General features: G+C 41.6%; 1 protein-coding gene across 1 annotated transcript in view; it reads right to left on the bottom strand.

Moving 5' to 3' along the window:
- The window catches only part of ppp1r12a (protein phosphatase 1, regulatory subunit 12A), an 85,058-nt gene that overhangs the window by 53,621 nt on the left and 4,070 nt on the right, over window positions 1-27,367 (bottom strand). The window contains exons 2-7 of the mRNA XM_048607469.1: window positions 11,354-11,513; window positions 10,585-10,729; window positions 6,599-6,673; window positions 4,685-4,773; window positions 4,356-4,510; window positions 2,197-2,327 (exon numbers count right to left, since the gene is read on the bottom strand). Coding sequence (XP_048463426.1) covers window positions 2,197-2,327; window positions 4,356-4,510; window positions 4,685-4,773; window positions 6,599-6,673; window positions 10,585-10,729; window positions 11,354-11,513 — 755 coding nt within the window. The remainder of the gene's footprint in view (window positions 1-2,196; window positions 2,328-4,355; window positions 4,511-4,684; window positions 4,774-6,598; window positions 6,674-10,584; window positions 10,730-11,353; window positions 11,514-27,367) is intronic.

Raw genomic sequence — 27,367 nt, 5'->3', positions numbered from 1 at the left:
GTTCATCCAGCCCTGCACCTTGTTGTCTCAGATTCTCCAGCATCTGCAGTTCCTACTATCTCTGAATTAAAATCTGATGGTTTTGACAACCGCAGACCAATGCCATTGCAAGAAAATTGATAGGTCATCCAAGATATACAAGGAGAGGGTTTTTGAAAAAAATCAGAGGAGTGAGAGCAAACTGCCATCTGAGAAATAAGCACCTAGCTCTCAAGAAATCACTGAGCTCTAAGAAAGCACCATCCTTCCATAAAAAGTATCACGGCACTTCCAGGTAAGAGACTTTGCAGAGAAAACATCCCTGACAGCTGGATAAGAAGAAAGGCATTTATTACTTGAAACACAATGCAGAAGGCAGAGCATTCCGGAAGACACATTCTGTATGGACTTTGAGAGACTAAGTGTTAATTTTTTTTCTTACTACCTGGGTTATGTAAGGGGGACTTGTGTTTATTGGAATAGCATACCAGTAGAGTTTTGTTCAGTTAGGGACTAGTGAGGAGTTAGGGGGAAACTGTCCTGTTTGTTACAAGGTCTGTTAATGTGTTCACTATGAGGGTTAAATAAATAAATTGTTACTTATAAAGTTAATATCAGGCATTTTCTTTCACTTAACTGCCGCTTCTCCATTATAGTAACGTGACCAGGTCACACTTGTACAACAGCCACTGAAAGAAACCATGCAGTTGCAGCTGTCAGTGAAGATGGCAAATGATATATTGGTTTCAAAGTAATTCAAGTACAGGAGCAGGGGTGTCTTGCTGCAATTGTACAGGGCCTTGATGAGACCATACCTAGAATATTGCTTGCAATTTTAGTCTCCTTATTTAAGGAAGTATGTTCTTGCTAGAGAAGGAGCGGAGCAAAGGTTTACCAGTCTGATTCTTGGGATGGCAGGACTGACGAATGAACAGAGACTGGATCGGTTAGAACTACATTCACTGGAGTTCTTAAGAATGAAGGCGATTGCATAGAAACCTATAAAATTCTAAAAGACTAATCAGGATAAATGCAGGATGTCCCCAATAAAGGGAAGAGTCCAGAAGCTGGGGTCACAGTCTAAAGATACACGGTAGACTGTTTAGCGTCAGAATCACAGAAACAGACCATTCGGTCCAACTCGCCCAACTGACCAGATATCCCAATCTGACCTAGTCCTATTTGCCAACATTTGGCCAATATCCCTCTAAACCTTGCCTATTCATGCACCCAGCCAGATGCCTTTTAAATGTTGTAATTGTACCAGCCTCCAACACTTCATCTAGCAACTTGTTCCATCCATGCACCACCCTCTGCGTGAAAAGGTTGCCCCTCAGGTCCTTTTAAAATCTTTGCCTTGTAGTTTTGGACTCCCCCACCCTAGGGAAAAGACCTTGACTATTCACTCTATCCACGCCCCTCATGATTTACGGCTGAGATGAGAAATTTCACCCAGAGAGCGATGAGCCTGTGGAATTCACTACTGCAGAAAGTGGTTGAGGTCAAAACATTATGATTTCAAGAAGGAGCTGGCACAGACCTTGGGCTAAAGGGATCCAGCTGTATCAGTGAAAAGCGGGAGCAGGCTACTGAGTTGTACGATCAAGCATGATCATAATGAATGCTGGAGCAAACTCAAAAGGGCAGACTGGCCTTGGTTAATCTCCTTAACTAGGAAAACAGAATACAAAGACCAAACAATCTATACGCTGTCAAAATTATTATACAACTCAGTGGCAGATATATTTCTCAAAAGCTATTTAGGGATGAACATTAGACAGCATTTATCTTACCCAAAGATGAAAGGTTGCATTTGCTCCACCTGAAAGCAACCCAGGTCACAATTAAACCCATCCATTGAAGATTTTTTGAATTACTAGGTAAAAGAGAGATTCAAACCTCCATCTTAGCATTCCCATCACTGCTGCCAGGGTTAGTAGCCCAAGCATGTCAATATAGAGTGGAGCTGGAGGAACACAGCAGGTCAGGCAGCATCAGAGGAGCAGTGAAGTCGACATTTCGGCTTTACACCCTGGATGAAGGGTATAAACCCAAACAGTCGACATTCCTGCTCTTCTGATGCTGCCTGACCTGTTGAATTCCTCCAGCTCCGCATTGTATTGACTCTGACTTCAGCATTTGTAGTTCTTGCTTTCTCCGAGTGACTGAAAGCCCATGCATGTTGAATGATTCGGGTTTAAATAGGTTCTCTCTTACCTTTTTCACTGGCGATGTTGGCGCAACTTGATTCGTGGGTACACTTGTTGGGGCTACTGCTGCAGACTGTATACTACCTCCACTGTTGATGCGGTTTACACTATTTACATGTGTTGTAGGTTTGTTTTTTTCTGGAAGAAAATTTAACTTGTTAATGGAGCAATAACTGAAGAAACAGGAGTAACTTATAAACCACCAAACATAATCACAGTATTCTATTTGTTGGAAATGTGCCACATTCCTGGAAATATTTAGTATAAAAAGATCTAAAATTGCTGCTCCAGTTCAATGTACTCAATGCAAATCAGTTCAAATTTACATTTCATGGAGAACGGGCCCTGCACATAGCATTGGGAGGCAGCATTGGTGCTGTCAATCAGGAAATCACCTGCCTCTGGGATCTAAGCACAAAAACGTAACTAGGTACATAATTCTTCTAAAGTTGTGCCACAGGTAAACAGGGAGTTAGGAAGGCATTTAGCATGGTTGCCTTCATTGCTCAGACATTGGTGTATAGGAGTTGGAACTCACAGGTCATTAGAGAGGCCTCTTCTGGAGTACTGTGCGCAGTTCTGGTTGCCCTGCTATAGGAAGGATACTATTAAACTGGACAGGGTTCAGAAAAGATTTACCAGGATGTTGCCAAAGATGATGGAGTTGAGTTATAAAAACAGGCTGGTTAAGGCGGGGACTTTTTTCACTGCAGTGTAGGAGGTTGGGGAGTGACCTTAGAGATTTATAAAATTATGAGGGGTGGCATGGTGGCTCAGTGGTTAGCACTGCTGCCTCACAGCACCAGGGGCCCGGACTTGATTCCCCACCAGGTAACGGTTTGCATGGGTTTCTTCCAGATGCTTCGGTTTCCTCCCACAGTCCAAAGATGTGCAGGCTAGGTGGATTGGCCATGCTAAATTGCCCAGTGTTCAGGGATGTGTACATTTGGTGGGTTTAGGGGGATGGGTCTGGGTGGGATGCTTTGAGAGTTCGGGTGGACTTGTTGAGCTGAAGGGCCTGTTTCCACACTCATTGGGATTCTAAGTCTAAGTGGATTCTAAGATAAGGTGAGCAGCAAAGATACTTTCACAAACGTGGGGGAGTTCAAAACGAGGGGGCATATTTTTTAAGGTAAGAGCAGAAAGATTTAAAAAGGACTGAAGTGGCAGCTATTTTTTTAAAAACACAGTAGCGTGTGTGGAATGAACTGCCAGAGAAATTGGTGGATGTAGGTACAGTTCCAACAGTTTAAAAAAGTTTGAGTAAGGAAATGAATCTGAAAGGTTTGGAGGGAAATGGGCACAGGCACATCGGACTAGTTTAGTTTGGGAACCTATTGGTGTGGACTGGTTGGACTGAAGGGTCGGTTTCCTTGGCATATGTCTCGATGACTTTACACAACAGCTAACTGGAATCAGAATTCTGTCTGCTGGCTGCAAGGATTCGACACATAAACAATGCTCGCAATCTTAATTCAATTTTTCAGTGACCAGGACCTGTCGTACAAAACTGATTAATCACCTAAGAATGGTATTGGTTTGAGAGATCAACACTGTAGGGATAGATGCAAGCAGAATTTTACATGGCATGCTTATGTGACCTGTGAGTCACTGATCCTGAAATAGGGCACATAAAACAGGAACATTCTGCATCTCAGCATTTACAGATCCCTCACTACAACATTCAGAAAATGATCAAGCTTTAATAAGACACATCAGCATGAAAGCCAAATTTCTGAGATTAAATGTTTACATGACTAATATTTGAGACATTAAAATCCATCCTCCCCCAAAAGACTTGCTATCACAGAGTTGTAGGTCAGAGACTGTTCTCATCCCAAAGGCAGCATACAAGGAGCTAAACATACATGAGCAGGCATGAGCAACTGATCAGCTGACTTCCATGGTGTGTTCGATTTACTGCAGGATGAGTTTGAGTTAAAGTGGGTGGCAAGTACAAAGAGTTTGGGTATTTTGGCAATAGGGGTCAACCTATACACGAGATCTATGAAAATTCAAAGTATTTTTGGCCAAAAGTCAGAATTGACTTTTACACAATATCAAATACTATGAGTATATATGGTGAATAAAATTGAAGGCTTTCAGATAATCCAATTGTTCTGCTCATGTTTATTCGAAACAACTCCAAAGTTCCTTAGAAGTTACCTGCTTCTGCTTCTGACTCTGAGTCTTCTTCCTCCTCCTCTTCACTGGAACAACTTGAATCATCTTTCTTACCCTCTTCTTCTTCATCCACTTTTTCCTGCTCAAGAGACTCTATGTGGACTGGAACCTTTTGTTCATTCAGCAGAGTTTCTTTACTGTCAGGATTATTTCAGTAAAGTTGAGAAAACATCAAAATTCTCATACACCAATTAACAATTTGAATATTAACAACAATATACACAAGCAGACACAGGCAAAATAAAGTTTTATTTCCTAAATGGTGGAACTCAAATTATTATTCATACATCTTGAATTTCACTTCTAATTACCTTTTGATGGGTTTTAATTGTTGGTTGTTCTCCATTGTTGCAGTTGACTCAATCAAAGGGGATTTATTTGCTTGTTTCTCCCGGAAAAGCTTTCAAGGGGAGAAAAAGTCAAAATGCAATTTTAAGACAGTATTAGACTATTAAACTATAACTTGGATAATTTATTTTCTATTCATGCAAATAAACTGACAATGTTAAGACAGAATTTAAAAAGACACCCAAAGTACTTATATGATCAAAGGTGGAAGAGACTGGATAGGACAGTTTGAAGCTACTCACTGTCAAGGTCTTTAAACAGATTCAATATACTGTAACAGCAAATTAATACATTTGACATTCAAGGAACAAGCTTAGAGTGAAGGGCTTTTGTTATACCGACCCATCTCGAGAGTCTGTCATACAATTTAAACAGAGCAGGACAAAAATTCCCAGATGCAAGTGTACAAATTAAGAGGATCATTTGGCTAATTCTTCTGAAGAAACAATGCACAAGTCTATATCCACATAAGAAACAAAATGAGAGGTCATTTTATCGAAAAAAATCTTGAGGCAATTGGATAGTGTATATCTGGACAATGCTTGGATTAATGGAGAAGCCTGAAAGTAGGGAACATAGCTTAAATACACAGCAAATTTCTCAGTATGAAGGTCATTCCTACATGAAGTTTTTTCTCTCAGGAAGTACTGGAGGCTGGGACAGAGATTTTTAACAGACAAGTTAGGTATTATGGGGGTAGAATCAGCCGTGATCTTACTGAATGATGCAGCAGGTTTAAAGGAACAGAAGGCCTACCCCTGCTACCAAGTTTTACATACCTGTGTTGTTGCAATCCATGTTCCCTCTAACCTTTTCATCTACTTGGATGGCCTGCAGGCACCAATCAGCTGATTAGCATGTGGCTGCATTAACTTCCTGTTCTGGAAGTTACTGCCATACGCTAGCAAGAAAAATTAGAGGGAATGCAGGTTGTGACTCAACAGATCAAACTACCTACAGCTGTTTTTGGAACTGAAGTAGCCAGCAATACTCATCTGTACCCTGATTAATTCATGTAGCAAGAGTGGGGAAAAAGCCATGCAGTCTTCATGATTAACCAGATATCTAGGGTACAGTAATGATGTTCAAGTCAGTAAGAATGCCATGATGGTGAATCAATTGATGCAGTCTGACCACAACTGGGAGCAGGGATAGAAGTCTGCACCTAAGGTAAATCAAGGAAGGAACGGAAAAGGGACGGCTTTGACTGTATTTGATTAGAGGAAAGATCTTCACTTTACTCTCACCTCAAGATCAGACTGGCTTTAATGGCTGCAGACAGAGTGGTAAAACTGAGCGCCATCAGTTTCACATATGCAAAAGCTTGTGAATAGTATGACCAGTAATGGCAAAATGTGAATATGCTGGAGGCAGACCATGTATTCACATGCAGAGTACAGCAGTAATCACAAGTTTATTTAAAAAAGTTGCATAGACAGAGATGCTCCCATATGAATTTTAAATTCTATACAAGCAGCTTCTGTCTGAAAACAGTGAAATCAAGTCGCGCCTAATAGTGGTTGTCAATAAACAGAATTCACTATTGCATTACATATTGCCAAATTACAAGACTAAAACAAGTTGACAATGTGCCTTCCAAGGTTGTGAAATTCCTTCAAGACCACAAATTCTAATTTTAATGCTAACTACTTGAGTTCCATTAGAAAAGAGTGACTGAACATCACGTCAGTCTTCAGGTTATGACCAGAGGGTTTCTTTCCACCCATTTAACTCTGTAGACAGATTTATAAACATACATGATGGTATAATCACGATAAAATACGACTGAAGTTAATTTCTTCAGTGTGCCTTGTCTTTCACTACGAAGGATAATCAATTAAAAAAGTGATGATTTGAAATAGCTTCCAAAAACTTACCATATTCTGCCTTTTTTGCAACTCTTCCAAGTACCCCAGAATGTCTTCATCAGCTACATCAAAAGCTGTCTGCCCCTATGGACAAAATTCACACATTTCAAAAGAGGTCGACAGGAAAAGAAAACTCTTTCGACTAACTCACATGCCAAATTGAAAATAAAAGATACCATCAGTAAAATAGTAAATGTCCTTCACAGTATTTTGGAAGTCATGGAAACATGTCAAACTTTTCACATTACTCTCTCGGGAATTACCAGGGCCAGTGATGAGGCACCATGGTAGCTGATGTTCTTCTTTGTTCACACTCAAGTACTGCTGTCCATTTCAAACCTGCTGGCATCATCCATCTTCTATAAAGAACTTTAATAGATACCTGCATACTAATGTCCCTGCCCAAATTGCCTTTTACACTTAGTGACCTCAAGATTCACGCTGACATAATCAACAATTAAATATTTGATTGAGTCAAATTTCCAGTCCTCCAACATATCGAAGCAGCTCTTCACAAAACACAACCCTTACAACTGTGAAGTGAAACCATCCCTCCTCACCCTTCTCAAATGGCCTGCAGCCTTCAAACGCAGTTCACTCCAGCATCCTTCCCAGTCCATCTGTCTTTCTTCATTTAACTGGGTGGGAAAACCCTGAATTAGACAGGCTCTTCTTTACTGAAAATAAATATTTACACTCTGTTCGCTCTGGAGCCACCAGGCTATCTTTAGCCTGCTTCTATTCTTCATCAGTATGTTCCCTATTGTCCAAACACATATGGTCCCATGTGTACAGCAAGCGGTCACCTCCACCTCAACACAACCTCTCTGGGCCTCTCCACCGTCTCTGATCGTGCTGATTTTCCAATAACCAAAACTACAAAAGAAACTTCCAGTACACGGGAGACTGACCATCGTCTTCAGTTCCACAAAGCATTTTGCTACTTTGAATGTGCTGTATCATTGAGAAGTGCTGTCAGTGTCTCTTACATTGTAGGTCGTAAAGCTACACCCTTATTCCCAAAAATCCTTATTTTGTTTTCCATAATGCCAGCAGCCCTTGGTAATCGACTGACCTGCAGCCACACCAAGAAAATATCACATAAAGGGCAACACACAGAACTTGGTCAACTTTATGTCAGTGATTTCAAATGCAGCCTATTTTGTCATAACCAGGTCCAAGTATATCAAAGGCACATTTATTGTCATAGCACTTGCACCACAGCCCCTTGTCATATCAGAAGCAGGTTCCCATCCTCTTATGCTCAAAATGCGATGTCACTGTAAAACTGAGCAAGAACAAATACAGAATTTTCACTGCTCCAACAATAAGAATCAACTGTAGTTTCACTCTAACATGAGATTTATGTAACATATACACCCAGAATACAAAATGTCAAAGATTGATCAGATGAAATGGACTTTATTTTTGCTTTCAGTCTTTTATGCTCCACAATTTAGTATCTACAGGGCTCGAGTACAAGGATGTAGACATTACGGTACAGTTATACAAAATCCTAGTTAGGTTTACAAGGATAACACCAATTCAAGAATAATATCAGTACACTTCAGGGGTTAAGTTGGAGGAAAGATTAGATAAGTTAGATCTTTATTCTCCAGAATTTAGAATGTTAAGGGGTGATCTAATTGAAGTCTTCAGGATATTAACAGGCAAAGACAGGTGAGATAAAGAAAAACCGTTTCCACTGGTTTAATATTCCAGAACTGGGGCATAATCTGAGAATTAGGGCTAATCCATTCAGAAGAGATGTTAAAATGCACTTTTACACAGAAAGAGCAGAAGAGGTTTTGAACTCCCTTCCTCAAATGGCAGTTGACACTAATTCAATTGTTAAATTTAAATCCAAAATGGACAAATTTTTACTACGCAAGGGTATCAAGAAATATGGGCCCAAGGAAGGTATATGGAGTTACGTCACAGATGAGCCATGATCTTATTCTGAATGGCCTACTTCTGTTCTCAAGTTCGAAGGTGTTGGATGCCATGAAAACATATTAAGGTAGGCATGTCCCCAGAACCTGATGGGATCTATCCAGGCAAAGGAGGAGATTGCTGGAACCTCAAAAGGTCTTTGTATCCTTTTTAGCCACAAACAAGGTCCCAGAAGACTGAATAATAACGAACTTTGTTCCTTTGTTTAAGGAGGGCAACAGAGATAATCCTGGTGAGCCTTACATCACTGGAAGGGAAGTTATTGGAGCAGATGCTTACGGACACAATTTACTCACATTTGGAGAAGAATGGAGCGTGGGAGAGTTCTTGTCTCACAGATGTGATCAAGTTCTTTTTTTAAGAATGTGAAGAAAATGATTGATGAGAGTAGGGTAATGGATGTTGTCCATATGGACTTTACTGAAGCATTTGCTAATGTCTGTTATTGTAGGCTCGTCCAAAAGATTAAGTCACACGGGAACCCGAGTTGCTAAGTTGGATACGAAATTGGCTTGGTCATAGGAGACAGAAAGTAGTCATGGAGGGATGCTTTTCTGACTGGAGGTCTGTAAGCAGTCGTGCTCCACAAGGATCAGTGCTGGGATCTCTGCTGTTTATAATTTATTTTAATGTATGAATGAAAATGTAGTCGGTCAATTAATAAGTTTGCAGCTGACATGAAAATTGGAGGACTTGTGGAGAGTAAGGAAGGTTGGCAAAGGATACAGCAAGATATTGACCAGTTGGGAAGTTCGGTAGAGAAATGGCAGTTGGAGTTTAATCTAGACAAGTGAGAGGTGATGGAGGTTAAATGCAAGACTAAAGTATAAAGCAAATGATGGAACCCTCAGCAGCCGTGAGTACAGAAGGATCTTGGCATGCAAGGCCATCGCTCCCTGAAAGTGGCAACAGAAGTGGGCAAAGTGGTAAAGGCGGCATACAAAGTGCTTGCATTCATTTGTCAGGGAAGTGAGTATAAAAGTTGACAAGTCGTGGTGCAGCTACATAAAACTTTAGTTAGGCAACATTTGGAGTATTGTTTTCTCTACAGCTACAGAGGCTGAAGGGGGACCTGATAGAAGTATATAAAATTACGAGCAGCTTGGAAAAGGTGGATTCTTGGAGTTTGTCTCCCAGCATGAAGGTGTCAAACACTAGGGGGTGTAGGCTTAAGGTGAAGGGGTATAAGATTAAGGGAAATGTGCAAGGGAAGTTTCTTTTTAAATGCAGAGAGCAGTAGGTAGCTGGAACGTGCTGCCGGGAAGGTGGTAGAAGCAGATACAATAGGTAAGTTTAACAGCATTTGACAGACAGATGAAAAGGCAAGGAAGAGGGGAATATGGACCACATGAAGACAGATATGATTAGTTTGAAATGTCATCATGGTCAGCACAGACATGGTGGGCTGAAGGGCCTATTCCTGTGCTGTACTGTTCTATGTTGTACATGCGTGGGAGTTTCATGAGTGCAAATTAGCAGCAATATTTCCCAAGTTGGAATAACACTACAAAAGTACTGTAAAATATTTGGAGACAAACTGAACTCATGAAAGTGACGAAAGAAATGCAAGTTTTTATTCTTCTTTATGTTTTCCAATAATCTAAAGATCCTTTGTGATTCTTATGCTGCTATTTAAAAGCTAAACTTAAATATGCAGAAGGCAATTATTCAGCTAAAGACAGACATTCTGCTCCAAATGGCACAATAGTTGGCTCCTTTTTTTCAACTCACCCTCCGAGGTGATGCAGTACTGACTTCTTGGCACAATTAAACAATACCACTTCCTTTGGCAATTCATTTCACATACAAAACACCCTTTGTCTGAGAAGGCTGCCCCTCAGGTCCCTGTAAAATCAATCATTCTCCTCTCACCCACTGGCCAGCTAGCGATGCCTACGTCCCACGAGTAAAAGAAAGAAATTGTTACTTCAAACAAAATAGTCTGATCATGCAATCTTCTAACGATCTGCTTCTCTGCGTTTTTGTAACTAAACAAAAAGACAGTAGTTACCAAAATCAAAAACATGTAATAGGCAACAAACCACTTTGTTGATCATCTCCATATCGCAGAAGCTTTCTACCAGGATTCGGCAGGTTTCCTCTTTTCCCCAGTGTGCTGCAGCATGTAGTGGGGTCCAGCCATCATAATCTTTGATATTTACATCATAGCCTGCCTGGATTAGAAGCCTGTGGATTTTAAAGAAAGTACCAATTTAAAAATGTCAAGACTAAAACAAGAGAAACCCCTTAAAAATGTCATCTCAACGAATTATAGCTGCTTTTTGGAACTTGTGGACATTTTACAAAGTTAAATTAAGACAAATAACATTTGATTCAGCTTTAATGTATCATTAATTTCTGTCTTCTGCTAAGCCAAAAGAGAGGGGCCAACACAACGGCAGTATATGAATAGAATACAGCAACCTCATAACTAGGCTCACAGTCACCTAACTCCATGTGGATGCATTTTCTAACTATCTTCAATTTGTTTTGAGATCATTTATGATCATTTCGCAATAACTTAATTGCATTGAGTCTTTAATGTTGCTTACTAAACCAATGAAACAATGCATAACCAAATAGCATGCACCTGCTTACAGCTTGCTAGCATCATGAAATGCCCCACATCTAAATATCTATGGGCTATGAAGTATATAAAAAAAACAACCAGCCATTTTTAGTACAATAATTACTATTTTGAAACCCAAGTTAAGTTGGTGCATCATGCAACAGAAAAAGGAAACAATTTGCTCATAACAATCCTTTATTTACTTGCAAATACTAAGTATTGGAGTAGTTTTAGATACCTACTTTAAAACCTCTGAATAGCCTTTAGCTGCAGCTACATGAAGAGCTGTTCCCCCAGATTTGGGATGCCGATTATCATTTATTTGCCCGCTATTTAACCATTGCCTGGCATCGCGAAGCATTATTCGTTCTTCTTCTTTCCGCGCAGCTTCTATATCCACTCCTAAACAAACAAATCCAGTTCAAAAAAGCAAGTTAGCAAAACAGATTATCCACATACTTGCTATCCAATGCTAAACATGCATCATTACATTTTAAAAAGAAATGTGCGTATTTGAGAGTCAGAGGATATATATGGACACAATGTATGTTGACAGCAAATAACCAAAATAGAATTAGTAAACTACCTGAAAACAGGGCTGTTTCTCAACAGATGAACTCCTGGTAAAATGAAAACTGAAGCACTTTTGATTACAAGTTTTGAAGCTGCATACGCAATTGTGACAATATTACTTCCATCTTATGTTTAAATTTCCTGTATGTTCATGATTGACAGAAGAAAGGAAGTAAATTGCAATAATGAGTACCTTTCAGCAGATCAGAACATTCCAAAGTATTTCAAAGCCAAAGTACCTTGGTGTTTTGGGGAACATATACACACAGGAACAGCGCATAGGTAGAATGATTATCTGACTCAGTAATTTTGATTGAGGTCCACAACTGGCGAGGGGATCATGGAAATCTGAATAATACCATGACATCCTCTAAGTCACTTCACCATCTCCTCCATTTCACCTGTTTCTGGCTCTGTGCAATTGGTACTGACATCCTTATTCATCTTTTTCATAGAATCCCTACAGTGAGTCAGGAGGCCGTTCAGCCCTCTGAAGAGCATCCCACACAGATCCAGCCACTGACCTATCACCCTGCATTCCCCATGGTTAATGCACCTAGCCTGCATATCCCTGGACACTATGGGCAATTTAGCATAGCCAATTCACCCAAACCCACACATCTTTGGACTGTGGAAGGAAACCGGAGCATCCAGAGGAAACCCAGGCAGACATGGGAGAGTATGCAAACTCCGCACAGACAGTTGTCCAAGGATCAAAATGAATCTGGGTCCCTAGCGCTGAGGTAGCAGTACTAATTACTGAGCCACCATTTTATGTTGCGGCTCCTATTTGTCCGCTCTATTCCAGCCTCCATAACACTGTATTCATCTAATATTGTTGCCCTATGTCACAACAAGTCCTGTTCACTCATCATTCTGATGCTTGCTCACCTAATCTGGCTACCTATCCATCAACACTTGTAATTTAAACTCTCATTCTATGGTTCAAAATCCTCCTGGCGTTGCACCTCCTTACCGGTCACCCCCAACAGCTCCACAACCCTGAGAACCCCGCACTGTTCCAACTCCAGATTTTCTTCACTCCGTGACTGGTTGCCAGAGGTCTTGGCCCCAGGTGCTCAGAATTACCCACCAAACTATTTTTCCCCTCTCCTTCTGCTTTACAATGCTCCTGCATCGGGCCTAACATTTGGTCGCCTACTTTCTTTGAGTAGAGTGTTAATTTTGTTTCATTACACACCTATGGGGCATTATTATAAGTCATTGCTGGTGATTCTGTTACAAACATCAATATCAAAAAGACTCCCAAAGCAATGCTTTACAGTCAGCTCACATTTCTCCTGCATCTGAAACTCACAACCCAATTAGGGGAGGCCATGGCCCAGTTGTATTCTCACTGGACTTTTAATCCAGAGAGCCAGATAACGTACTGGGGACCCAGGTTCAATGGTGGATTTTGAATTCAATAAAAATATCTGGAATTAAGAATCTAATGATCACCGTGAATCCATTGCCAATTGTCATAAAAACCCATCTGGTTCACTAAAATTCAAAGCCAACACTTAACAGTGAACCACGGCCAATACTCAAATCATCTGAAATGTTTGTCAGAACACAATTTACCAATATTTCACAATAGTCCACGAACCTGGATTGGAATTAATTTAAAACTCGTTACTAATTTGGACATTTTTTGAATTCACTTGAGGAGCAAATGCAATGCTAGCTGGTCAGCATTTCCTGCCTGTACCTAATTGTCCTTAATACAGTGCTGAGCTGCTTTATTGAACTGTGGTGCAGACAGGACCCACAATGCTGTTAGGCAGAGGATTCCAGGATTTCAACCTAACAACAGTGAAGGAACAGCAATATATTTCCAAGTCAGGATGATGAATGGCTTGGAGGGGAAATTGCAGCTGGTGGTGTTCCCATGTATTTGCTGCCCTTGTCCTTATGGAAGGAAGTGGTCAGGGATTTGCAAGGTGCTGTCTAAGGATCTCGGATGAATTTCTGCAGGGCATCTTGCAGACAATAGACACTGCTACAACTGAGCATCAGTGGAGGGGGGAGTGGACGCAGTGCGAATAAGCAGTCTGCACTGTCCTGGATGGTCATCATACAGTTGCACAGCATGGAAACAGACCCTTCGGTCCAACTCATACATGCCAACCAGATATCTTAAGTTAATCTAGTCCCATTTACCATTCTCATTCATATACCCATACAGATGCATTTTGAATGTTATTATACCAGACTCCACCACTTCCTCTAGCAGCTCATTCCATACACACACCACCCTGAGCATGAAAATGTTGCTCCTTAGGTCCCCTTTAAAATCTTTTTCTTCTCACCTTAAACCTATATCCTCTAGTTTTGGACTCCCCCACCTGGGGAAAGATAGTTTGGCTACTCACCCTATCCATGGCCCACATAATTTTATAAACCTCTTAGGTCAACTCGCAGCCTCCGACACTCCAGGGAAAATAGCCCCAGCCTATTTGGACTCTCCCTATAGCTCAAGCCCTCCAACCCCTGGCAACATCCTTGTAAATCTTTTCTGAACTGTTTCAAGTTTCACAACATCCTTCCTATAGCAGCAAGGCCAGAATTGCACACAATATTCCAAAAGTGGCCGAACCAACATTCTGTACAGCTGCAACATGACCTCCTAGCTCCTGTATTCAATGCACTGACCAATAAAGGCAAGCATACCAAATGCCTTCTTCACCATCCTATCTACCAGCAACTCCACTTTCAAGGAAGTATGAACCTGCACTCCAAGGTCGCTGTTCAGCAACACTCCCCAGAACCTTGCCATTCAGTGTATAAGTCCTGCTCTGATTTGCCTTTCCAAAACGCAGCACTTCATTTATCTAAATTAAACTCCATATACCACTCCTCAGCCCACTGGCCCATCTGATCAAGATCCTGTTGGATTTTGAGGTAACCTCCTTCTGCACCTCTAATGTGAGTGTCATCTGCAAACTTACTAACAATATTTTTTATGTTCACATCCAAATACTTATATAAATGACAAAAAGCAGTGGACCCAGCGTCAATCCTGTGACACTCCACTGGTCACAGGTCTCCAGTCTGAAAAGCAACCCTCCACTACCACCATCTATCTTCTACCTTCAAGCCAGTTCTGTATCCACATGGCTAGTTCTCCCCATATTCCAACGCAGTCTAACCTTGCTAACCAATCTACCAAGAGGAACCTTGTCGAATGCCTTCCTGGAGTCCATATAAATCACGGTCACCGCTCTGCCTTCATCAATCCTCTGTTACTTCTTCAAAAAACTCAATCAAGTTAGAGACACAAGACTGTCCACGCACAAAGCCATGCTGACTATCCCTAATCAGTCCTTGCCTTCCTAAATATTGGTAAATCCTGTCCCCCAGGATTCCCTCCAAGAACTGCAGCATGGTGGCTCAGTGGTTAGCACTGCTGCCTCAGAACACCAAGGGCCCAGGTTCAATTCCCCCTCAGACAACTGTTTGTGTGGAGTTTCCATGTTCTCCTCGTGTCTGCGTGGGTTTCCTCTGGGTGCTCTGGTTTCCTCCCACAGTCCAAAGATGTGCAGGCTAGGTGGATTGGCCATGCTAAATTGCCCAAAGCATTCAGGTATGTGTAGATTAGGTGGGTTTGGGGAATGGGTCTGGGTGGGATGCTCCGAGGATCGGTGTGGACTTGTTGGGCTGAAGGGCCTGTTTCTACACTGTAGGGATTCTATGGATTCTATCAACTTGCCCACAACCAATGTCAGGCTCAGCAATCTAGAGTTCCCTGGCTTTTCCTTTCTTAAGTAGTGGCACCACCTTAGCCAACCTTCGAGCACCTCACCTGTGGCTAACGATGATGCAAATATCTCAGCACGGGGCCCAGCAATCAATTCCCTCACTTCACAGAGTGTTCTGGGCTACACCTGATCAGCTCCCTGGGGTTTATCCACCTTTATGCACATTAACAAGTCCAGCACCACCTCCTCCGATACATGGAGATTTTTCAAGATGTCACTATTTATTTTCCCACGTTCTCGATCTTCCATATCCTTCTCCACAGTAAACACTGATGCAAAATACTGATTATTTAGTATCGCCCCCATCTACTGCGGTATTACACAGAGGTGGTCTTGTTGATCTTTAAGGGGCACTTTTCTGTCTGTTGTTACCCTTTTGTCCTTAATGTATTTTTAGAATCCCTCTGGATTTTCCTTAACCTTATTTACCAAAGCTATGTCCCCTTTTTGCCTTCCTGATTTCCCTCAGTGTACTGCTACTGCCTTTACACTCTTCCAGGGACTTACTCGATCTCTGTTTACACCTTACATATACTTCCTTCTTATTCTCAACCAAAACCTCAATTTCTCTAGTCATCCAGCATTCCCCACACCTACCAGCCTTGCCCTTCACTCTAATAGTAACAACATCTCTGGACTCCTGATCTCATTTTTTGAAGGCTTCTATTTTCCAGCCATCCCTTTACCTGCAAACATCCGCTCCCAATCAATTTTTCAAAGTTCTTGCCTAATAGCATCAAAATTGGCCTTCCTCCAATTTAGAAACTTAACTTTAGATCCAGTCTATCCTTTTCTGTTGTTATTTTAAAATGAATAGAATTATGGACACTTGCCCCTAAGTGCTCCCCACTGACACCTCAGTCACCTGCTCGGCCTGGTTTTTGTATTTGGAGCTGCACCCATCCGAGCAAGTACGAAGCTTTCCATCACACTCGTGACTCGTGCAGTGTCCAGAGTGTCAGAATGCAAGTCACTCACTGCAATATTCCTAGCCTGACGTGTTGTTGTAGCCAATGCATTTACATGGTAATCCCCAGGACGTTGATAGTGGAGGAATTCAGGGATGGTAACACCATTGAGTGTCAAGGGGCATTGGGAAGATTGTCTCTTACTGGAGATGGTCAATGCCTGGCATGTGTGGTGTGACACTGCTTACCACCTGGAAGGCCAAGCCTGATATTGTCCAAACTTGTTGCATTTGAACATGGACTGCTTCAGTTTGAGTCATCACAAATTATGAACATTGAGAATGGTCACAGATAACTGTACACTTTCACTAACGATGGAGGGAAGGTCATTGATGAAGCAGCTGAGGATGGTTGGACTTAGAACACTATCTTAAGGAACTCCTGGAGCTGAGATGACTGATGAACTACCACAACCATCTTCCCATGTGCCAGGTATGATTCCAACCAGTTAAGAGTCTGCCCCATGATTCCCACTGATTCCACTTTTAGTAGTGCTCCTTGCTGCCTCACTCAGTCAAATGTGGCCTTGATATCCACAGCTGTCATTCTCATCTCACCTCGAGAATTCAGCTCTTTTGTCCATGTTTGAACCAAGGAGAATGAAGTCAGCAATTGAATAGCCCTGGCAGAACCTAAACTTGGCATCAGTATCAGGTCATTGGTGAGCAAGTGCTGCTTGATAGCTCTGCTGATGCCACCTTCCATCACTTGACTGATAATCAAGAGTATACTGATGATATGGTAATTGGTTGGGTTGGACTGGTCCTGCTTTTTGTGTACAAGACATAGCTGGCAATTTTCCAGTCAGGTCAATGCCAGAGTTGTAGCTGTACTAGAACTGCTTGGCTAGAGGAGTGGCACGTTCTGGGGCACAAGTCTTCACCACTATTGCCGGAATTTCCAGTGTCTCCAGCTGTTTCTTGACATCACATGGAGTGAATCCGAAGACTAGCATGTGTGATGCTAGAGATCACTGGAGGAGGCCAAGATGGTCCTCCACTTGGCACTTCTGGCTGAAGATTGCTGTGAATGCTTCAGTCTTCTCTTCTATACTGATGTGTTGAGTTCTGCCGTCAGAGGATAGGGATACTTGTAGAGCTTTGAGAGAGTTATTTCACTGTCCATCAGCATTCACATTTCGATGCAATAGGTGTTACGACAGGCAATGGCCAAACCCCTCTAATAATTAAACTAAAACACTAGCCCCGATCTGAGTAGGGGTTCCCCTCTAATAATTAACCCTTAAACACGCAGAGAAGCTAACTTTCCCCCTCAATCTATTAAAAGAATGATTAAAAGAAAAAAATCCCTGATCTCCACTTTACAAGTAACAAGAAACAGTTTGTTTATTTAACCCAATGAACAAATCAACAAAATTACTAACAAACCAACAATTCCCCCTTGAACTACAAACTACTGCCTAATTGGTCTAAATTCGACTGGAATGCTGTTTAAATAAAAACAAGTCCTGCTAATATAAACCCAATAAATAAGAAGCAATGACTTAATCTCTCCAAGTTCGCACTGTCTGTCTTCTGGAACACAGTGTCATCTCACAGTGTCATAAACACCTTTCTTCTGTTAATTCTACTGTCAGGGATGTTTTCTCTCTATAAATTTCTTCAATGAGGATTTTCAGCTAAAATACTTTGATTAATTAGATGGGCTGAGAGAGCTGAATGGTGTAACTCTGGCAGGTGGCAGATGACGCTTTCAGATGGCGGTTGGCTCTTTCCAATTTTCCAAATGCCTTTGTCTTATCCATAATGCCTTTGTCTTATCCATAATGCCAATCAAATTCTTATAATATGATTGGCTTCAGGTTGTCAACACCATCAGATTTAAATTCAATTGGCTTTGTTTCTAGGTGCTTTGTTTAAGTTAATTGGCTGAATTCAAACTCGTTGTCACAAAATGATTTCTGAAGAAGGGTCTAAGCCTGAAACGTCAGCCTTCATTTTAGCTTCCTACCTTCCACCTCACAATTATTGTACCCAACTTCAGAACATCGCTTCTCTCAATCACTTGCTGCTTATACTGTTTGGAACACAAGTAGCCCTGTTTTGGTGTCTTCACCAGGTTGACCACCTTATTTTCAGTTATGCCTGTTACTGCTCTTGGCATGCCCTCCTGCACTCTCCATCAAAACCATACGGAATATTATTTATGCAAACATGAAGTTCATCAACAAGCAAAATGAGAAATGGGTTTAACATTTGGAGTGAACAAAAACACTGCTGGAGACACTCAACAGGTCTGGCAGCATCTGTGGAGAGAAACAGAGTTAAAATTTCCAAGTCCAGAGACTCTCCTTCAGACCTTTTTACTTAAGGGTCACTGGACTCTATGTTAACTATTTTCTCTCCACAGATGCTGCCAGAACAACAGAATTACTCTGGCAATTTCTGTTTGTGTTTATCTCATTTCTCCAGTTTAGAGTCATAGAGATGCACAGCACGGAAACCGACCTTGAATCCAACTCATCCATGCTGACCAGATATACTAAATAAACCTAGTCCCATTTGCCAACATTTGGCCCATATCCCTCTAAACCCTTCCTATTCACGTATCTGCAGATTTAAAATTAATATATGCCATGGTGACCCATTACCACAACTAGCTAAACAATCTTCAGAATTATGATTCACATAGCCTGATTTTTGATATGCAGACGCAACTGCAGTCACACATCCACACATAACAGTTACAGTTCCACAGTAATTACAAGAGTAGGCCATTCAGCCCCAGTGGTCTGTGCCATGGCTTTTTCCTCCTCCTCCTCATTTCCCTTAAACACGATCCTTCTTTCCTTCTTCCACCAATTGTAGAGCTTTACATTCTGTCAATCTAGGCTATATTCACCTCAACTACTCGATGTGGTACAAAAACAAAGTTGCAGGAAAAGCTCAGCAGGTCTGGCAGGGTCTGTGAAGGAAAAAAACAGAGGTAACGTTTCAGGTCCGGTGATCCTTCCTCAGGAGTTCTGAGGAAGGGTCACCAGACCGGAAACATTAACTCTGATTTTTCTCTTCACAGATGCTGCTAGACTTGCTGAGCTTTTCCAGCAACTTTGTTTTTGTTCCTGATTTACAGCATCCGCAGTTCTTTTGGTTTTTACTTGATGTGGTGGCAAGTTCCACGTTGCACAGCAAAATTGCTTTTTGAATTTCTCGGCGAACATTTTATTACATTATTGACAGTGGCATTAGTTTTCCCATGCAAATGAAAACATTTGTGTATACCTGATCATATTAAGACCTCAGACTTCACGTGCTGAGAGCAAAGTGTAGAAAGGATATTTCCACTTGTGAAGAAACCCAAAGCTCAGGACCATAAATATTCATCAGTGATAAATCCAAGAGGGAATTTAGCAATAACCCTTTTACTTGGAGTGTAGTTGAGAACTAGCTACCACAAAGTGATTGCAACAAATAGCACTGACGAATTGATATTTTTGTACTTTTCATATGAAGCTTGACAAACACACAAGAAAAAGAAATATATAGCAAGATGATAGGCTAAGATGAGTAAATAAAGGGAGGAGAAGACTCATGTGGAGCATAAAAACAGACTGGCTAAGTTGAATGACTTGTTTCTGTGCTACCAACGTTATGCAATTCCCCATGATAAAACCCCTCTATTGCCATTATAAAAACACAACCACACAGCATCAACAATTCAAGGTAGAAGCTGACCACCATATTTTTACTAACTGTTCAGGAGTAAATAGCACATGGGTTTTCTCAACCTTACCCACATCTTAGCAATAACAGAAGAAACTGCCACAGCCACTTCCAAAGAACAAAAAGAGAACAAAACAGAAGCATCTCACAGGAACAGGCCCTTCAGCCCTCCAAACCTGTGCCAATCATCATGCCCTAACTGAACGAAAAAACAAACTTTTTGCCCTTATTCGGTCCATATCACTCTGCTCACTCCCATTCGTATAACTATCCAGGTTGCCTCTTAAATATTGCCAACATGCCTGCTTCCACCACCTCTTCTCGGAGTGCACTGCAGGCTCCTAACACACTGCGTGGATAAACTTCCCTCACACATCTCCCTTAAACTTTCCCCCTCTCACCTTGAGCCTGTGCTCCTTTGTAAGTGAAACTTCAACCCTGGGGAAAAAGCCTCTGACTATCCACCCCTATCTATGCCTCTCAATTTTGTAAACCTCTATCAGGTCTCCTCTCAGCCGCCATCTTTCCAGTGAAAGCAATTCTAGTCTTTTTAACCTTTCCTCATAGCCAATGCCCTCAAGACTGGGCAACATCCTGGTGAACATTCTCTGTACGCTCTCCAAAGCTTCCACGTCCTTCTGGTAGTGCGGCGACCAAAACTGCACACAATACTCCAAATGCAGCCCAACAACTGTTTTATATAGCTGCGACATGTTTTACCAACTCTTGTACTCCATGCCCCAGCCATGCCATATGCCTTCCTAATCACTTTGGCCACCAGTGTTGCCACATTTAGGGAATTGTGGACCTGCACACCCAGATCCATCTGTATGTTAATGCTCTGAAGGGTTCTGCCATTTACAGGATAATTCACACCAAAATTTGATCCTCCAAAATGCATCACATCACATTTGTCTGGATTAAACTCCATCTGCCATTTCTGTGCCCAAGTTGCCAATCTATCTACCTATACCCTGTTGTATCCTTTCACAATCGTCGGCACTATGAGCAACTCCACCAATCTTCTGGTCATCTACAAACTAACTAATCAGACCACCCACATTTTTCTCCAGATCATTTATATGTACTATAAACAACAGAGGACACAAGATCCCTGTGGAACATTACGGTCTCCATTCTGGAAAAATCCCTTCCACTGCTGCCCTCTGTCTTGTATGACCAAGGACAGAAATCAAATGACACCAGGTTATAGTCCAACAGGTTTATTTAAAAACACAAGCTTTCGCAGTCTTAGTCCTCCTTCAGGTGCCATTTGATTTCTGATCTCGTCCACCCCAGTCCAACATCGGCAGCTCCACAGCATTGTATGACCAAGCCAGTTTTGTATCCATCTAGCCTCCTACTCTGAATCCCATGTGATTTTAGTTTTTATACCAATGGGACTTTATCAAATACCTGACTCAAGTCCAGATAAATGACATCCACAACGCTTGCCTCATTAATTATCTTTGTCACCTCTTCAAAAAATTCACTTAGGTTGGTGAGACATGACTTTCCCCCTACAAAACCAAGCTGCCTGTTATTAACTAGTCCATTTTCTTCCAGATGTGCATATATCTTGTCCCTCAGTATCTTCTCCAAGAGCTTTTCCACCACAGAAATCAGCCTATAATTTCCTGGATTATCCCTGCTTCCTTTCTGAAACAAAGAACAACATTGGTTAATCTCCAGTCCTCTGGAACCTCAGCTATGTCAAAGAGGACCTAAAGGTATCTACTAATGCCCCAGCTATTTCTTCCCTTGCCTCTCGCAGTAACCTGGGATAGATCCCATCTGGCCATGGGAACTTCTCTACCTTAATGCAATTTAGGATTCCCACAGCTTCCTCCTTCAGTATAATGACATTATCTAGAGTATTCACACACACACTCATCCCTGACCTCAACATCAGTCGTGCCCTTCTCCTTGATGAATACTGATACAAACTACTCAGTAAGGATCTCTCCCACTTCCTGTGGCTCCACGCGTAACTTCCCTCCCTTGTCCTTGAGGGAGCCTACTCTTTCCCTTGCTCCCCTCTTTCTTCTATACATGTGTAAGAAGCCTGGGGATTCTCCCTGACCCTGTTTGCTCTAGACATTTTATGGCCCCTTTTAGCCTTCCGAATTCTGCGTTTAAGTTCCTTCCTAATTTCTCTTTACTCCTCAAGGGCTTCATCAGTTTGTAGCTGCCTAGACCTATCGTATGCATCCTTTTTCCTTTTGACTATTATAATTTCCCTTGTCATCCATGGCTCCTGAATCCTGCCATTCCTATCCTTCAGTTTTGCAGGGACATGCACGTCCTGCACTTTTGTCAATTGGTCTTTAAAAGCCTTCCACACGCCATACATAGACAGGAACTGGGGAATGTAGATTGGGAGCAGTTATTGGAGGGTAAATCTAATTTGTACGTAATTGGCCCTTGCCCAATTACACACTCTAACCCAAGGCGACTCTTATCCTTGTCCACGACTACTCGAAATCTTATGGAGTTATGAACACCAAGCCCAAAATGCTCTCCTACTTAAACGTCAATCACCTGTCCTAGCTCATTCCCTAGGACCAAGTCTAGTATGGCCTCCTCTCTGGTTGGATTGTCAACATGCTGCCTCAAAAAGCCTTCTTGGACACATCTAAAATTGCTCTCCATCCATGCCCTTGGCTCTAAGGGAGTCCCAGTCAATGAGAGGAAAGTTGAAGTCACCCACCACAACTACCCTGCTTTTTGCACATCCTTTCCAGTGTGTAACTACGTTTCTGCTCCTCTGGGCTCTTGGGAGGTCTACAGAAAACTCCCAACATAATGATTCCGATTCCTGGGTTCCATCGATAATGTCTCACTGCAAGAGCCCTCTGATGTATCCTCACAACACAGCTGTGATGTGGTCCCTAATCAGCAATGCAACACACCCACCACTTTCTGTCCCATCTAAAACAGCGATATCCTGGAATGTAAAGCTACCAGTCCTGTCCATCCTTTAACCATGTCTCCGTAACGGCAATAACATAATTCCATGCAGTTATCCAAGCTCTTAGTTCATCTGTCTTACCGGTTATATTTCTTGCATTGAAGTTAATGCACTCAGACCTCCAGTTCCTCTGACTCCCCTCTGCCTGCTCTTACTCTGCTCTATGCATATCTCAGGCTCACTTTTGCCACCAGTCCCTGCACTGACTGTTGCTCTGGTTCCCACCCTCTGTCACACTAGTTTAAACCCTCCCAATGAGCTCCAGCAAACCTCCTGCCAGGATATTGGTGCCCTTCTAGGTCAGGTACAATCCATTCTCCTTGTACAGGTCCCACTTGCCCAGAAGACATCCCAATGATCCATATATCTAAAGGCCTCCATCCTATATCAATTCTGTAGCCATGTGTTCAAATGTACTCTCTCTGTTCTTACCCTTACTAGCCCATGGTACAGATAGTCCTGCTTATTAGCTCCCTCCCTAACTCCCTCAATTGTCCTTACAGGACCTCTTCTTTCTTCCTACCTATGTCATTTCTGCCAATGTGAACAATGACTTCTGTCTGTTTTCCCTCTCACTTCAGGATGTCCTGTACCCACTCAGACATCCATGACCCCAGCACCCTTCATGCGTATTTAACATGCATTTAAATTCTTTAACATGAATCCAATATACAAATTTCCTTTCAGAATTAAATCCCAAGATTGGACAAGGCAAAATGTTCAATGAAGTGAAGAGGGCAAGTAGCAACATTCTTTCAAAACTACATGGCCTGAAAATTCCTGCACAGGCCACGCTCATTTTGGCCCCGTAAGTTCTACAGCTCATCCACAGCAGCGCAAGAAAATTTATAGGGATCATGCACTTAAACAAATCAATGTACTCTGCAAAAATCATTAAAGGAACCATTCTAAGATGTCTGTGCCCAACTTAAAACTAGGGTTGCCTGCTTTTCCAATTTATGCCAACACGTAACTATCATCTCATTGACTAACTAAAAACAACTGGGAAATATCCTTCCATGAATATGGCATGCAGAAGACTCTGCAATAGGATTATAAATACAGTCCCAACGCCTTTAAATGAGAGAGTAAAGAACTGTGCTCAACTATCACATTCCCAGGCAATATGCAAGAGACAGCCAATGTCTGTGATGAAAATAAAACAGCTCAAGTCAGCTCCAAACTGCACACGGGTAAAGGCCAGAGTCTAATTTCTCCTTCTCCAAGAAGAGACTCCTGACCTCCAGTATCCTCCTCCAGGTTATCAGGTCAAGACCAAAAGTGTGGTGGGCCAAGATCAACGGCTTAACACACTCAGCAGGTGAGGAAAATCTCATTAATTGAAGAAAACACAGAAGTAACACGCTCTTCTGAAAAAACACTCAAAGCCAGACTGCCCCATCATCTGTCCACCACTAATCCAACATGCACACTTTGAAAGCAGGCAAGAATTACAATATTTAAAACATTAGAAAATGTTTTATCCAATTGGTCATTGATGGTCCTAATCCACAAGACTGGCTAAACAATCAAATTCTCATGTTTGTGATGTTACAAAAGATTGAGAAAAAAATAATTTTGTGAAAGACAAGTATTCAGTATGGAATATTTTTAACCTCCAACGAGCTTCTTTTAATTACCAGAACATTTTGTGGCATGACGTTTGCTATACAGTTGTAAAACGATATCCCACTCCGATACTTGATGCCAAATTCATTACATTTTTATTTACCATGCTTGTGAGCAAAAAGCTGAGACACCAGAAAAAAACTCCTGTAGGGGGCAATGTTGCATGCTGATAAGCTTGAGCACAACAAAATGGTTGCTTACAGTTTAACATCAAAGTAAAATGTTGTTAAATCCTAATCAACCTGAAACCTCATGTCAAACTTAAATGAAAATCGACTGAAACCTGGGGCTTGCAAGTCAAGTTGGAACTTGCAGCCTGATCACATCTCAAAGAAATACTCCCAGACACTGTCAACTCATTGTCCGAAGAAAGTTTCACATTTGTAATTATTTTGCCCCACAGGTTCCACAAACGACAGGATGAATGACGTGTTAAATTTCTTCAGAAACCTCAAATGAATCAAGCAACACTGACTCAGACAAAGGTTCACTACTTGCCTGTAAAAAGTGCCGTGCAAGACCATTTGAATTCCGAGCAGGCAGATTGGCTTTAATAACAACATCCAAAAAAAGCCACCAGTGCTTTGGTACTGAGTTTAAGAATCTGACTAGATTAAATACAAGGGAATGAAACAGGAGAACCCTGTTCATTCTGACTCGGAGGCACTTGTGCTACAAACCAAATACTTTTCCACTTTCCTGCCTTTTCTGCATAACCTTTCATTCCCTTCCCGATTAAAAATCTCTCAACCTTTAACGTACATAAGGACCCAACCTCAACAGTCCTCTGCGGCAACAAATTCCACAGATTCACAATGTTCAAAACAATTTTGCATCTGTCTTTAATGTGCAACCCCTAATCCTGAGATTATTCCCTCTGGTCATAGACTTCCCACAAGCAGAAACAACCTCTCCATAAGTATCCTGTCAAGTCGCTGTAGAATTTGCCATGTTTCAATAAGACCATCATTCATTCTAAATTCCAATGAGTTTAGGCCCAACCTACTCAACTTCTCCTTCTAAGACACTCCCTCCATACCTGAAAATTCACCAGGTTGATCACTGTGGACTGCCTTCAATGCCAATACATCTTCCTTTAGGTAAGGAGACAAAAAGTTCACAGTATACCCAACAGTTGTCTGACTGGTACCATTGTATAGTTTTGAGTTGTATAGTTTTAGCAAAAACTCCATATTTTTACACTCCATTCTTTTTGGAACAAAGATTTACATTCCATTTGCCTTCCCTATTACATGCTAAATTTGGATGCAAGAATTTGATGATTCATGGGCAAGGACTCCCAAATTCCTCCGCTCTGCAGCTGTCTGGAGTCTCTATTTAAAGAGAATTCATGTCCTCTATTCCTCTTGCCAAAGTGCACAACCCCACATTCCCTTCTATCTACCAAGGATTTTGCCCACTCATTTAATCTGCCATTTCCCTGAATACACTAAAAAACTCCAAACAACTGCAGATGTTCAAATCAGAAACAAAAACAAATTGCTGGAAAACCTCAGCAGGTCTGGCGGCATCTGAGGAGAGAAATCAGAGTTAACGTTTCAGGTCCAATGACTCTCCTTCAAGACTTCTCAAAGACCTGGAAGAGAGTTCCAAACTTCCAACTGGGAGTCCCCAATTCTTGAATCAGCCACCAGTGGAAACAGTTTCTCTATTTACTGGGTCTCTTCCTGTTAAGATTTTCAACACTAAATCAGGTCACCCTGAACCTTCTAAATTCTAGAGAACACAGGTAATTTCTTCAATCTCTCTTCATAACTTAAACCCTGAAGACCAAGTATCATTCTTGTAAAGCTATGTTGTACTCCCTCTAAGGCCAATATATCATTCTTAAGGTGTGTTGCCCAGATCTGCTCAGACATTTCAGAAGAATCGTCAAATGAAAACTTAAAAACCAAAAACGAGCAATCACATTGCTGGAATGTACTATAAGCCCCAAACATTCCTACAGAAATAAAACAGCAGACAGGTAGGCAAATCTCAGAGAAGGGAAAAAGTATTAGCTAGTAACAGTAAGGATTCAAATTTCCTTAACATTACTTCAAGTAGTCACTGCGTGAAAGGTTTAGAAGGTGCAGGATTCTTAACATGCATCCAGCAGTTTTTGCAGCCAGTAAACGGATGGTCCTACAAGAGGGACTGTTCCAGCCTTAATTTTAGGTAATGAAGCCAGATATGGAATTGAATTATCAGTGAGACAGCATTTTGCAGATAGCAATCATAACTCTGTTGGATTCAGATGGTTATGGAAAAGGATAATGATGGTCTTGAACTCTTAAGTTCCAAACTGTGGGGAAGGCCGATTTCATGAAGATCAGGTATGATTTGGTCAGAGTGGAATGGGAGTAAATCTGTCTCAGAGCAGTGGGGCACATGCAAGGAAATCACAAGAGTACAGGGCTAACATTTTCCCATATAGGTAAAAGTGGGATCACACAATCCTGTGAATCCTATATATCAAATGATATACAGGACTGGATGTACAGAAAAAGGGGTGCACATGGCAGATACCATGGGCTCAAGGAGAAGGCCTAGAGGAGTACACAATGTGCAAGTGAAATTTAAAAAGGAATTAGGAGAACAGAAAAGACCACAGCCCTAACTTGTGCGCATAGCATCCTAAATGGGTAGCATCATTCCCCATCCAGAAGAT

The sequence above is a fragment of the Rhincodon typus genome, chromosome 18 (assembly GCF_021869965.1).
Source record: "Rhincodon typus isolate 14 chromosome 18, sRhiTyp1.1, whole genome shotgun sequence".
Lineage (NCBI taxonomy): Eukaryota > Metazoa > Chordata > Chondrichthyes > Orectolobiformes > Rhincodontidae > Rhincodon > Rhincodon typus.
This window is presented reverse-complemented; position numbering and strand designations above follow the sequence as displayed.